The sequence below is a fragment of the Harpegnathos saltator genome, unplaced genomic scaffold (assembly GCF_003227715.2).
Source record: "Harpegnathos saltator strain DR-91 unplaced genomic scaffold, Hsal_v8.6 scaffold45, whole genome shotgun sequence".
Classification (NCBI taxonomy): Eukaryota; Metazoa; Arthropoda; class Insecta; order Hymenoptera; family Formicidae; genus Harpegnathos; species Harpegnathos saltator.
This window is the reverse complement of record NW_020230261.1, coordinates 625,812-639,438: the sequence shown is the minus strand read 5'-3', so window position 1 is coordinate 639,438 and position 13,627 is coordinate 625,812. Positions and strand designations below refer to the sequence as shown.

At 46.1% G+C, this 13,627-nt stretch overlaps 1 protein-coding gene across 3 annotated transcripts in view; it reads right to left on the bottom strand.

Annotated features, from left to right (window-relative positions):
- LOC105190298 (octopamine receptor beta-3R) overlaps positions 1 to 13,627 on the bottom strand; it is a 160,080-nt gene that overhangs the window by 131,450 nt on the left and 15,003 nt on the right. Inside the window, exons 2-3 of one of the 3 annotated variants that reach the window (XM_025301816.1) lie at positions 9,150 to 10,956; positions 7,064 to 7,358 (exon numbers count right to left, since the gene is read on the bottom strand). In XM_025301816.1, the coding sequence (XP_025157601.1) occupies positions 7,064 to 7,358; positions 9,150 to 9,869 (1,015 nt within the window). In that variant the 5' untranslated portion in view covers positions 9,870 to 10,956. The remainder of the gene's footprint in view (positions 1 to 7,063; positions 7,359 to 9,149; positions 10,957 to 13,627) is intronic. The other 2 variants (XM_025301817.1, XM_025301818.1) reach the window with 2 other exon arrangements.

Here is a 13,627-nt window from a genome sequence, read left to right as displayed (position 1 = left end):
AAATTTCGTCTAATTATCACGAGTAACAGAGTGGAGAGAGAAGCCGTTGCATCATGCATCGTAACTTTGAGCCGAGCAAAGAACCGCGCGCGCCGGATGACGGCGTATCGTAAATAATCGAGGCGAGAATCGATATCCCCTCGCGCCAGCAATTTCCGAAATCGGAGGTCGTTTCCGACGGAGCCGTACTAAAACCGCAGCCTCCTCCTTCTCCTCCCTCTCTTCTTCCTCCTCCGGAACATCGCGCTCGCGCTCGCGTAGCCTCATTAAGTTAGTTTCGGCGGAATATTAATTGGGTCGGTAATACGTCATTAAGCGGCAGTATTACGGACGTCAATTGTTACGGTAATTTGTCACGGCGATTCGAATGGAGTCTCGCTCGTCGCGCTCGTCCCGTTGGGAGAGATCGTCGACCGAGAAGCGATGATTCGGGCGATTTAGTCCCGTGCATTCACGGCGCGACCGCCAGGTCAGCGATGCGGGAACACAGAGGATGCAGAATCGGCTCTTCCCCCCGCCCTCCCCCCCGTTGTGCGTTTCATACAATCTCCCGTCAACGAAAGGCGCAGTTTTTTTCGCGCGGCCATTAAATTTAACGCGGTGCTCCCGGTATTTCCCGGCGTGTGGGACTTACTTCACTGGGAGCGTTCGCGGAAAGAAACCGTCCCTCGGAATCGTAAGAATGAATATTTCATTCAAACTTGGATTTGTGGAATTCTTCATTCATTCATACGAAATTTCAATTAAATCCTTAATTCATACAATGTTTCAAGTGATTCAGGCGGATTTATTCCTGCGAATTATTTACTCGACGACATAGGGTGCAAGAGAATTTCCTCTGTGAACGACTTACAGCCCAAAGTCTTGTATTTTGTTGATCATTATATTTTTTTTAATATTTTTTTATATATTTGTACATACAAGGTGTGTGGCTGATTTTAAATATCCGCTCAGGATACATCGGAACAATTACGCATTATTCGAGAAAATGTCCGGACAATAGCCTGTGACCTAGGTTAGTTCGAAAAATAGAAAAAGTCACTGTTTTATGTGTCCCGTTAAAACGACACTTGTCCGAAACATTTTCTTCGAATAATGCATTTCTCCCGAGATATTTTAAGTGGCCATTTAAAAATTAGGTTACCTCGTATATTAAATTATTATATATCTATAATATCGTTAGATATGTTATGTTTCATATATTATTTAGTTCAAATTATAATATTAAGTTCATCTTGAGATGCTACGCGACCGCTGAAACAGCTCTTGCAGCGCACCTAAAGATCTAAAGCGATCTTAAATATATCAGACTGTGAAAGTCGTCCTGTGTGAATGAAAGATCACTTCGTTTCGAAGAATTTGACTATCACTCTTTTTTCCAAACGGAATCTCATGTCAACTTCGAAGGTGCCGATTAAAGACCCGCTTCAAGATTTTTCTAGATATTTCCTTCTGTCTGCGCGCTTTTCTTCACGTTCCTAAAGAATTTGAATATTCGATTATTTCTGCAAGAACCGCTTACTAATATCTCCATTTCCACTGATTAATTGCATTCAAATTGCGTTGTTTGAATTGAATTCAAATTCGAAAGCCAACAATACGAAGCTCCAGGTAGCTACGCCACCTACAGAGAGAGAGAGAGAGAGAGAGAGAGAGAAAGAGTGAGAGGGAGAGAAGGAGAGTGAGAGAGGCGGGGAAAGAGAGAGGTGAAAACTTCATTCCGTCATGTGTCGCATTACGACGTGCGGTCACGGCGACGTTGAAGCACAATCGCGCTTGCAAACTCGGCACGCGACTCGGTCTGACCCACGTGAGGCTTAATTAGGTAAACATTATTTGCCCGCATCGAGTACACCGCCGTTGCGCGGTGGTGTCCGCCGTCGCTGTTGTGCGGTTTAAATTTAGCTTTCGGCCGCGGGCGTTCTCTCCAGCGAGCGGAGCGAGAGAGAAATTCTCTCTCTCTCTCTCTCTCTCTCTCTCTCTCTTCACCCTTCTGGTCGGGACGTTTCATTCGGACTGTCAGCCATTTAATCCTTAAGTACTCGGCGTCGAGTCGAACCGTGCGATTTTTCTTACGTTCGTATTTCTCCTCTATTCGCGAAAAGACTGAGCTTGAGAAAGAGCACGAGGAGGAGGAAAGAGAAAGAAGGAAAGAGGGGCTGTGGCGGAATGAGGGAGAGAAAGGACGACCTCGCGGAAAATCTTCCGCAGTTAAGCTCGCAGGGGTGTAAGGATGTAAAACACGAGTTCAAATACTTTAAATTCTTCCTCGTCGGCGAGCGATATAAATGAGGACTGTCCGAAGTAACGTTTCGCGTTCGCAAACGAGATCGGCGCGCGCTCTGTTTCTCCCTCTCTCCATCGGCATTAAGAGCCAGTTAAGCGAACTTCGTGTTCGCGTAGAAAAGCTCGCTCCTTAATTGTATGCTTCGATTAATGGATCGTTCGCGCGGCTTTCGGAAGAAAGAAAGAGAGAGAAGGAGAGAGAGTTTACCTTTTCTCAGGATAATCCGCTATTTTTTCCGCATTCACTCTCCACCGTCCCAACAAGGAGAACGCAATGCGGCCACGAGAAGGAGGGGGGGGGAGGAGAAAAATGCATCGTCGGCCCCTTCCAGCGCCGTCGCAGAGGCTTCGCAATGAGGCTTAATTGAAATGGGCTTTAATTTGATTTTCAGACGGTCCGGCTGCGCCGGTACGAGCGGCATAAAAGCTGCTCACGCTAATGAAAACGCTCGATGAAATGCCGGAGTCATATGCAAATCTGTTGATTACTCCCCCGTGTATTCGTACTCTCCGCTCTTTCTTCCTCTCCCTCCCTCTCCTTTTCGCCCTTCCTCGGAGTTTTCCTATCCTATGTGTGTGTAAAAAGAGAAAGAGGGAAAGAGATAAGAAAGATAGGAGAACTCTGCGAAAGTACAGAAGAGGAGAAACAGAGAGAGAAAGAGAGAGAGAGAGAAAGCAAGAGCGGCGAAAAAGAGTGGATGTGCTCGTACTCATTCTTTCTATATGTACAGAAAAAGAAAGTGAGGGAGGGAATACGGGGAGAGAGAAAGAGAGAGAGAGAGAGAGCGAAGAGTAAAGCAGAGTTTTTCTCTTCTCCGCGCAAGCTCCGTCATATCCGTTATCGCCTTTGCCCGTCCTTCCGCTGCAGCTCACATTTTTAATCTCAATTTCCAGTGGAATTGAGAAAATGACGACTGCATGAGACAAGAGAGCATTAAAACAAGAGAGATTCATGCGGCAAAGGGGTGGGGGGGGGGAAGCACGGTGGAAAGTAAATAAAAACGAAGAAATGTGTCGACAGTAGACGCGCGCGCGGTTTCGGTCGGTTTTCACTCGATGCGAAATATCCCGAGTCGAGATAAATACTCGCGACCTGCAGATTCATCGCGAAACCCTCGCGAATGCATCGCGCGAATCGCCTCGATCAGCAGATCCGAGTGCAGCTCGGTGCCGGTTTTAATACGTTGAAAGAGTAGACTTTGGATTTCAGCGAGATTTGAAAGGCAGCTTCCGGCGAAACCCGGAGCGGAACTTTGACGAGAGCCGCGCCGTCTGTTTCGGCAAAACTCGCGGATGCGCGTGAAACTGGAATGTAGGCTGCCCGTGTGTGGCGCATAATAATTATTCCGGAATATGGTCCTGTTTTTCTCCCTCTCTCTCTCTCTCTCTCTCTCTCTCTCTCTCGTTCCGGTTGTGGGAAAAGTTCGGACTGATAGCACGTGGAAACACTCGTCGACGCGCGGACGCGAGCGTAACGGGCTGGCGAGTTACGCTGACAACTAGCTAGATTTCGGCATTATACCGAACTACTACACGCGCCCGTAATGTGTGTACGAGCGTAATTCATGCGGAATGCAATCTCGTTCCGAATACATGTGAGTCGGGACGAACGGCCCGAATGTTCAAAAGCACGCGCGATTTTCGTTTCAACGCGGCGGCACACGTACGCGCTTACGAGCTCACGCGTATATTATTCATTTATTCATTGGAAAATCACGTTAGAGCACCGAAATCATTTCATTATCGCATTTCAATCGCATTAAGTCGGTATTTGGTAAACGTTTCGTTTGAATACTCCATTCGAGCGGGTTTTACGGATACTCCACTAACATGAATGTCTTACATAAATAATCGGTTGTATATATATATATATGTATATATCGTATATATATTTATATTTATAATCTATAATAATATCCATAATAATATACCTATAATACACAAAATAACTAATTTTAAACACCCACTTAAAATACTCCGGGAAAAATAAATTATTCAAAAAATATTTCAAAAGGAGGTAGTAAGACAACAGTCTTGATCTGAACTTGATCAGACTTTTGTCTCAAGTATTTTCAAATAATTTCTTCCGAGATATTTTAAGCGGATATTTAAAATAGATCAGTTTGCAGATATATAAAATATATAATATAAATGTGTATATAAAAACATATATAACAAAAGTTTTATTAAAAGATATTGTACATAACGCACATGCGTAAATTTATTATCGTTTAATTGTGTATATGAAATATAATGTGCATTATATATATATACAGTTTGCGATATTAATTCATTCATTCATTCTTAGTCATATATATTGAAACAATATTAACTTCGTCGCATCGCGGCGTTTTATAATTTAACAATTCCCGCCGGGAGAAGAATCTTTTGACAAAACATCATGCACGTATAGATGAAGCGCGTGCGATATAAATTCCCGAAAATTGCGCGACTCCGCCGGCCACGTCGAATTATCCACCCACGTGGATTGTTATGACACCCGTAGAACGCGGCAATAATCGAGACGTTGATTTTATTAACGGACCGCGAAATCTCATTTTGTCCAGGCGGACACACTCGCTACCGTTTTCGATTGCCGTCGATAATTGCAAACCGCTCATCATCGCATAACCGCGTTAAAGGGCTCGCATTAGCTCATAAATCTCGCATTTTGCGCGCATACACGAGCGATCCAGCCGAGCGATCGGATAGTGCCTCGGCAAGTTTCCATTCAGAAGCGAAGAAAAAGGGAAGATCACTCGAACACGACACTTTTCCGATAATTGAGAAAAATCTGAACGATAACGATAACGCATTCACCGCGTCGCGTAAACTTCTTTCGCAAAGTCGCTCATTTTCTTCGCCTCTACGCTAATATCATAAATCGTTTCGAGCAGAATTCACATCCACCTCCCAGTTCGCTGTTTCCCCTCGAATTATTCAAATGTGGAACTTCGCGCTCGATTTATTCAGACCGACGTGAAGCCGTTCGCGTATAAAAGCGATACACAAGAACTGCCCGACGTTCATCGACGTATGAATATCTGGACGGAGAAGGTTTAATTAACGGAGAATTTTGTAAAGGGAGGACGGAACTTTTATTCACAGTAAGAAGGAAGTCACGGTACTCCGAATAATTCTTTTGTAACGCGTTTTTTTCTACGTGCAAAAGAGACCCCGCTCTCCCGTTCTGAATACACAAAATACACAAATAATTTCGTCGCGCAGCGCTTTTCTTCGGATATATCTGGCTTTTGCGTTCGCGACAAATTGAAATTACATTTTTCAAGGAATCCGCTACGTTGATGCATTGTAAGATCTACACGAAGAAAGCAAGTACACGCGAGCTGAGTATTCCGAGATCCTGCAACTTCCTCCTTACCGGAAATTGATATAACTCTCTCACTTCAACTGGCAGTACACAGACTAGCATGCTAGCCTAAACATCGTCGTGTTTACTGTTTTAACTCGAACATTATGAACAAACTACGACGTGAACAAACGTTCGGCAGAAAATTTCACAAGAACGAGAGAAATCTCGTGATATAACTTGCCGAAATTAGCCGATGTCATATTTATATCATTCGAGAATGAAATCATTTCCTTCTCTAACCTTAATCAGTTCACTGGTAATGACTCATATATGAGCGGAAAAAAGAAATGCCACAACTGATAATTAGCGCAATGAACAGCTAATTTCAATGAATTTGTATCAAACTTGATGCATCGGTGTTTTTCGGGAAGTTGGAATAAAATTTGAGAAATTCATAATAGGCTCCAATATGGCAGCGTTTAAATATTCAACTGTTTAAATATTCAACTGTTTAATTAGTTAGTTCAATTGTTAGTTTTTGAAGAATATTTATTGAGATGATATCCCAATTAATTCTATATGAAATCTTCTTTTCAGAGAAGTCAGACTTCTTTTTCAAGTTGGTAACGAATCCGAGGTCGAAATTTCAAAATCCCAAATAGTAGATCCAATATGGCAGCTCCAAATGACCAATTTTATTATTCTATTATGGAGAAGATCATTTGATATGTTTATGTTTTATGGGTTGCCGATGAATCTAATCGAAATTGCAAAATTTAAAATGGTGGATCCAATATGATGACTTCTCCTGATTAACAGTATTCTGGATTAACGGTATTATAGATACTCTTACTTCTGTTATTAATAAGTAAAATATATTGGTGGAAACTTTTGATTTAACAGTCGTTATCTGTGGTTAAAAAAACATACCGAATTTGGTACGTATTCACATATTGGAATATCAAAGTTAGTCACTTGAAGCTGCCATATTGGATTTGTTTGAATTTTGAAATTTCGACCTCGGATTCGTCACCAGCGACCCAAAAAAGATTCTTACAGATAAGCCTCCATGTAAAATACGAAATTATTCGCTTCCACCAGATTTGTTGACAACACGAAATGTTGATTTCAGGTCTACCAGTGAACTAGTTAATAAATTCACCCCTGAAGAGATTGATCATCTGTATGTTCTCTTTATGTAACCAAACTTTCTATCGATAAATATTATTATTCGCCGTCCAAGTCGATTAACACGTTAATGCTCGCGATCGAAATTATTCGGAATTATTAATCGAAAAAATTTGTCGACTTCTCCCGAGGGATAAATAGCGTTCCGTGTTTCTTCGATTATGCGACGCGCCTCCCCGAGTTCGCCCGATTTCGTGCCGGCGACGGCGACGACGACGACGACGAGAGCCGTGCGGTCTCTCTGAGTTTTAGTTTGACGGACGGAGTTCCACTCACCGTTAACGGCGTGGAGCTCCGTGGGCACCGTGAAATGCGCGGTGTGAAGAGCTAGCTCACCGGTATCGGCCGCGGCCTGCAGCAGCATCTGCTGATGATGGTGATGTCGGGTGGAGCGGTGGTGGTGCACGCTATTGAGCACGATGTTGCTCGACGTCCGGCTGAGCGCCTTCCGCTGGCGGATCGCCTCCTTGTAGATCTTGCAGTACATGACGATCATCACCAGCCCGGGGATCCAGAAGGACACGCACGAGCTGATGACCGCGTACGGACGGTTCACCACGAACGCGCACACCTGAAAGGCGAGAGGAGGAGATCGCGCACGCTTCGTTGAAAACGCCAAAGGTGCTGTTCAGAGACAAGACGAGCTTGGTTTAAGCAGACCACGATTGAACGACATTTGTATTCAGAGACAGTTTCTTTTACGATTTGTTCTTGTATTAAACTCAGCTTAAATTTAAACTGCCTAGCTTGTAGGGGGTACTTTAAGGTTGGTTTAATCTTCCAGCTGCTACAGGCGCGTGTATATACCCTGGCGTATATTCATTGATATCATCAAGAATTTCTTTCCAACATTTTTGTTCGGCCTTATTCGTGTTCGCGTCTGCATCTTCTCTCGATAACGTTCTTTCTTTCTAACATCGAATCCGTCGGGAAACTTTTCTCCTTTGTGGCCTTCCTACTCCGCTTTATCTTATTTGACGTGTCGATCGAGAATAATTTTACTGCTGCGAATTAAAGAAAAAAAATTCTCAAAATGTAACGACGAACCTCAAAAGTCGCGCATTGACAATTCCCTCAATTTCATCGCCTACGAAATATCTGAAGATAAATTTGAGGCGATTGAATAATATAAGATCCTACTACGAATGCGGTCCGAAGGGTTTAATTTCCTTAGACCGGGTACAAAATGATTCTGAATAACATAGCTTCAGTTCATCGTTAGTCCACGATAGGCTAGACTGTCGAAGGACTAACTAAGCCGGGGTTAAAGTTATTACGGTTTTACACGCTGTCTCTGAATAGCATCCCAAGTGACAAAGCCATGAGCGCGCGCGCGCGTCTCTCCAACGTGTCCGACCAACATGTGTCCGGCTTGAGATCGCGAAAATGTACGAGAAACATGTCGGGAAGATAATACGAAGGATATCAAAAAGATATCGGAGACATTACGAGGATGCGAGGGATATTACAGAGGGGCATTGGAGATATTGAAAAGATCTCGGAGGTCTTGCAAAGAGATATCGAAGACGGATTACGAAAATGTCGAAACTATTACTAAAATATCGAAGATATATTGAAGATACCGAAGACATATTGCGGAGATACCGAGGAGATTGCGGAACTATCGGAGACAGTACAAGGATATTGAAGGTGTTAGAAAGGTGCCAAAAGTTCAATCGACGATTATTGCGAGTTCTTAGATTTCCAATAAAAAAGGAAAGAACTAGGCCGGACATTGCGAGTGAAATTTGATAACGCTTGAGCGAAATTCGCTGCTCTTGAGAACGTCGTTTTGCAAAATCCTCGATATCTTTGTCACATCTTCAGCATCATTGTCTTTCCATCTCGTCGTTATTATCGTTATTTTTTATTATCTTTGTGCAATGAGAAATTGGCGCGTTTCGTTCGCAGGATTAATCCTACAATAACCGTAGAGACGATGGAATAAAATAAACAAGAATAGGGGAAGAAGGACACGCGATTTTTTTGTCGAGAGAAAGAATTCGCCGTTATCATTAACATCTCCGATATCTCCGCGGCAATGTCGGGCATTATCGATGGAAATCTTGGCTGATTGAAATCTCCCAAATTAACATACAGCAAATTCTGATTACACTGAGCAAATTCCGATGGCGCAATGCCCGTTTCGAGCGATTATTCCGACTGATTATACACCGATTAATAATTAATTCCGCTTAAATTATTCATCGTTACTGATCTGCCGATTACTTCTCGCTCACAAGCGGGATTTTTCAATTGATTAATACCCAACGTCGCGCCTCGCGACGCGCCACCGAGGGCACTCGAGCGAACAAAGAAGAGACGAGCAGCACGTGATAACTACACACACACACACACACACCTCCGGATGCTTGACCATGAAGTCCAAGTGCTCGTCAGTGGTGTACCAGCCCATAAAGATAGGTATGAAGCTGATGAGCGCCGGTAAGATCCAAGCGCTGCCGAGCATGCAGCCGACCGTGCTCTGCCGCATGATGACCGTGTACTCGAGCGGGCTGACGATCGCGTAGTAGCGGTCGACGCTGATGCAGCAGAGGTGCAAGATCGAGGCGGTGGAGAAGTACACGTCCAGCGAGTTCCACAGGTCGCACATGATCGCGCCGAAGAGCCAGCGGCCGCCCGACAGCTCGACCGACGCGTTGAACGTCATCGCGCACATCGCCACCAGCAGGTCGGCCGCCGCCAAGCTTACCACATAGCAGTTGGTGACCACCCGGAGCCTGCGGTGGCGGCGTACGCTCGCGATCACTAGCATGTTGCCCAACACCGCGGTGGTGATGATGCTGCCCATGATGATGCCCTTGATCACCACCACCAGCGCGTTCACGTGCTCCGGCAGGTTCTCCACCGTCGGGTTGCCTACCGACGACGCCGTCACGTTGTTCGCCGCCGTGCTCGACGACGACGACGCCACCGCCGCCGCCGCCGCCGCCGCCGTGCTGGCGGTGGTCGCGGCACTCGACACTGCGTCGCTCGCGTTGCTGATGATGATGCTCGAGGAGGTCGGCTCCAGCCGGCCGCTCGGCAGGCTCGTCGACATCGCCGCCATGATGTTCAGCATGATGGTGGCGATGGTGATCGGTAGGAACGAGGCTGGCCGGCTGGCTGGATGGATAGGGATGATCTTGGCTGTTGATTGGACCAAGCCGATAGCTGAAGCCGCTTGGACTCCCGAGGACCCTCGGCAAGGCGACGTCCTTCACCGGTCGCGCTGCGGCTTGCGCTCGTCTCGCGCGTCCGCCATCTTGCTGCGGAGAGGCCGCGGATGTCGAAGAAGAGGTGTCGCTCTCGGTGTGTATGCGTGCGACGGAGTCGTCACTGTTGGCGCCCGTCAGGTCATCGCGAGCGTGCGTCCGCTCGCCATCTTTGGAGGTCGTGGCCGTGGTAGGACATGGTCTCGTTTGATCTTGTTTCTTTTCTTCCTTCAATTAGACGCGCGCGCGTCGAGTCGGCACGCGACGCGTGCTCGACGATCGCGGCAGCACTCGCGGTTGCTCCGTCGTCCTCGAGCGCTCCGCTTCGGTGTCCATCTTCTTCTGTTTTTCTTCGACTTGTTTCCCGCTGTCCAACGGCGGTGACCCGAAACCCGTCAGGTTGCAGTCTCGCCAGGCGGATACGGACGCCGTCGGATTAATATCCGCCCGTCGGCCGAGCTGCGAGATTATGACGGCGCGATTCTTCCTCGTCCCCGGTCTCGTCGTCGTCGTCGTCGTCGTCGCGAAATTAACGTCGTGACGTCACATCCTGCGCGTCCGGCTTTCCCCCGCTCGAAGTGTGTTCGCGAGTTCTCTCCTTCGTTGATCACAAGTGTCTTATGTGTCGGCGGCTCGTTCACGCACGATTATCGCGTGTCTGACGCATCCCGGATGAACCGGAGTTGTCCTCCGTGGTGGCCCTCGAGTCGAGTTTCCTCGAGCCCACGGTTTCGCGGACACCCGCTCGGCCCGCGCACTCCTCGCCGCGGTCCCGCACTGGTCACTCTTGATCCTCGTACATCCATGATCGCGTGATCGCGAGCCGCGTTGATCGCGGCCTGCGGGGGCTGCGGGCTGCACTGTCGGCACGCGCGCGATCAGACGGTTTCACGAGGCAAGCCTCGCCGAGCGATTCCGAGCCGCATTCCGTTTCCCGCATCGCATCGAGCGAAGCTGGAAAATGGACAGGGGTGCTCGTGTACGCAGCCTGCTCCCGTACGATCGAATCGTCCGCTTTGCTTTTCGGTCGGCCGCGAGGACTTGCTCGGACCGACGAGGAAATTCGAGCTCGACTCGATCTTATATTTCAGGGGAATAATTTAGAATTTTCGGATCAAGTCACCGAGGAGTATTTTGCCACTGGGAAATGTGTCGACGTTCCGCTTGAATTTATTGTCCCTCCTCGTGTATACCATTTATACCGAGCGGTTAAAAAATCGATTACTGACCTGTGAACAGTTTATGTCGTCGAACTATACGCACACAGGTCAAAGTGAAGAAAAAATTCCTCTACCATTTTGCGAGCGACCGTGTGAATTTTTCAGTCGTTAATTGTGGAAGATTCGCGAGAACGATCGCGAGAAAAGTCTCCTACCATTTCGCCAAAATGTCACGTAAAGTTTTGAGTTGTTAATTGAAGGAAATTAGTACACAATTTACCTTGCGATATCAGTCGTCGTCGTTTTTAATTAACAGCTGAAAGTTTCATGTGATTATTTGCAAAATGATAGGTGAGGTTTTCTGTTCAGTTTAATTGAATTATCAAACGCTCTGTTATATGCGTATATTTTTATTTTTTATTATTATATATTTATATAGATGTGAAATATATATTTTTATAAGTAATGCATGTGTTTTAAACTTCTTTTGCAGATTACCAAAATCGCGCGGGACTCGAAATGGTAGTCGACTTTTGAGTCATCCTGTATTTCAAGAACTCAGGATGTAGTCTTCGCTGTCGGCAAATTTATAGCAAGGTAAACTCTACTGTCAATCTATTTTTGCATTATTGGAAAATATGCTGGACTTGTAAGGCGTTTACATAAAAAGGAAAAACCTATAAAATATTTTCCATATACGTAACATCGATGATGATTATTTCACGGTATCTTCGTTTATTCGCGTTTAATGGGATTTTCAACAGAACTCGAACTCTTTCGAAAGTATTCCTTTCGAACGTCTTAGGTTTTAGTTAAATTTGTACGTTAATTGATGACTCCCCCTTCACCCTCTCTTTCTTTCTTAAGACGACTTGCTCACTTCGCGATAACATCGCAGGATTTCATGAAAATTTCGCCGGAACCGTCGTCGGCGGACGAGAATTTGCGGATCCGCACCGCCCACTAATCTTTCTCCATAAACTCGAGCGTGGCGTCGCGCCTTGGCGAGATAATAGATGTATTAATGCGCGAGGTACTCCACTGAAACTGCCGCCTGAATGTTTCAGGCAGGTGCGTGCGCGCGCGCGCGCGCGCATTTATGCGTAGGTGTGCGAGTGTGCAAGTGATGCCGTTAAGAGGATTTGCTCGTAGAGGCGCGCGCGAACCCGCTGATATAATGCGGTCGCCTCAGTCTACCTGTAATTATACAGAAGCTGGCTGCGCTTCTTAGTACCGTTGTCAAGTGCGACGGCTGCACGGAGTGCGACTGGGACAAGAAGAGAAGTACGGACCAACTCGCGTAGTATCGGCAAAGCGCGAACGAGTCGTCGAAAGTCGTCGCTTCAAATCAACTTCACGATCGCGACTGCGTTGGGGATGAAACGCGACTTCTCCTGTCACGGGCTCTTCGATACTTTCGCGCGCTTGAAACGATTGGAAATCGATGGTTCTTAACAGTCACAATAATATAATAATAATAATAATAATATTTATTATCGGGAGAGTGTTACAACAATTATGCATTAGATTCCAACTAACTTGCTTGTTTATTTTTCTATAACTTAATCCTTTATGCGATTCGTTTGTTATACTTATTTTCCATTTTCCACTGGCTTCATCTTTTGTGCTCACGCTACGTCCGGCTTTTTTATGTATATTCCATGTATGTATTCTCCTTATGTGTAACCATATTACTTTTGGCTTACATAAAATTGCATTAAGCAGAACGGGTATAAGAAACGAAGGTGCTGCAAAGTGAGAGGAAATTTAATAAACGAATTTCCTAGAAGAGCATCAGATGAATGAACAAACAAATCAATTTGATAAAGACCTAATGAATAATTATTATAAATCCGATTTCCGCGCTCAGTGTGGACGTTTTGTCCGTCTTCTCGCGAATAATTACTCTCTTTTATACAAACACGTGCGCGCCTCCCCCCTCCGGCCAGACTCTCGGACTCCTGTTTCCAGGTCGCTCGGTATAAAGCGCGTCTGTGCAAAGATCTGCGGAGGAGGTAATCATGCGATTGCATATCAGTGGACGTAATGAAAACAGCGTGCACGGATTCTCGAAATGCCGCTCTTACGCTCGCGGCAATCTTTAATTACTACGTCGCCGTCGCCACCACCGTCGTCGCCGTCGTCGTCGTCGTCGTCGTCGTCGTCGTCGTCGTCGTCGTCGTCGTCATCGTCGTCGTCTCTCCACGGTGGCGGAATGGTGACACAGTGGCGTATTAGGGTGCTAAAGGGGGTTAATAACTTGCCGGTTCCGCGAGCGGTGGAAATATTTGCGACGGAGAGGCGCGCAGAGGCGCTTTTCGTTTCCTCGTTTCTCGAAATAGCCGAGCCGCGGCTGGCTGAGCAATCTTCAAATATTTCTCTCCTCTCCTCTCCTCTGTCCTGTCGCCCGCTTGAATTTTATCTCTCACTTTAATCCAACGGAATCCTCTTCTTTGAGGATTTGT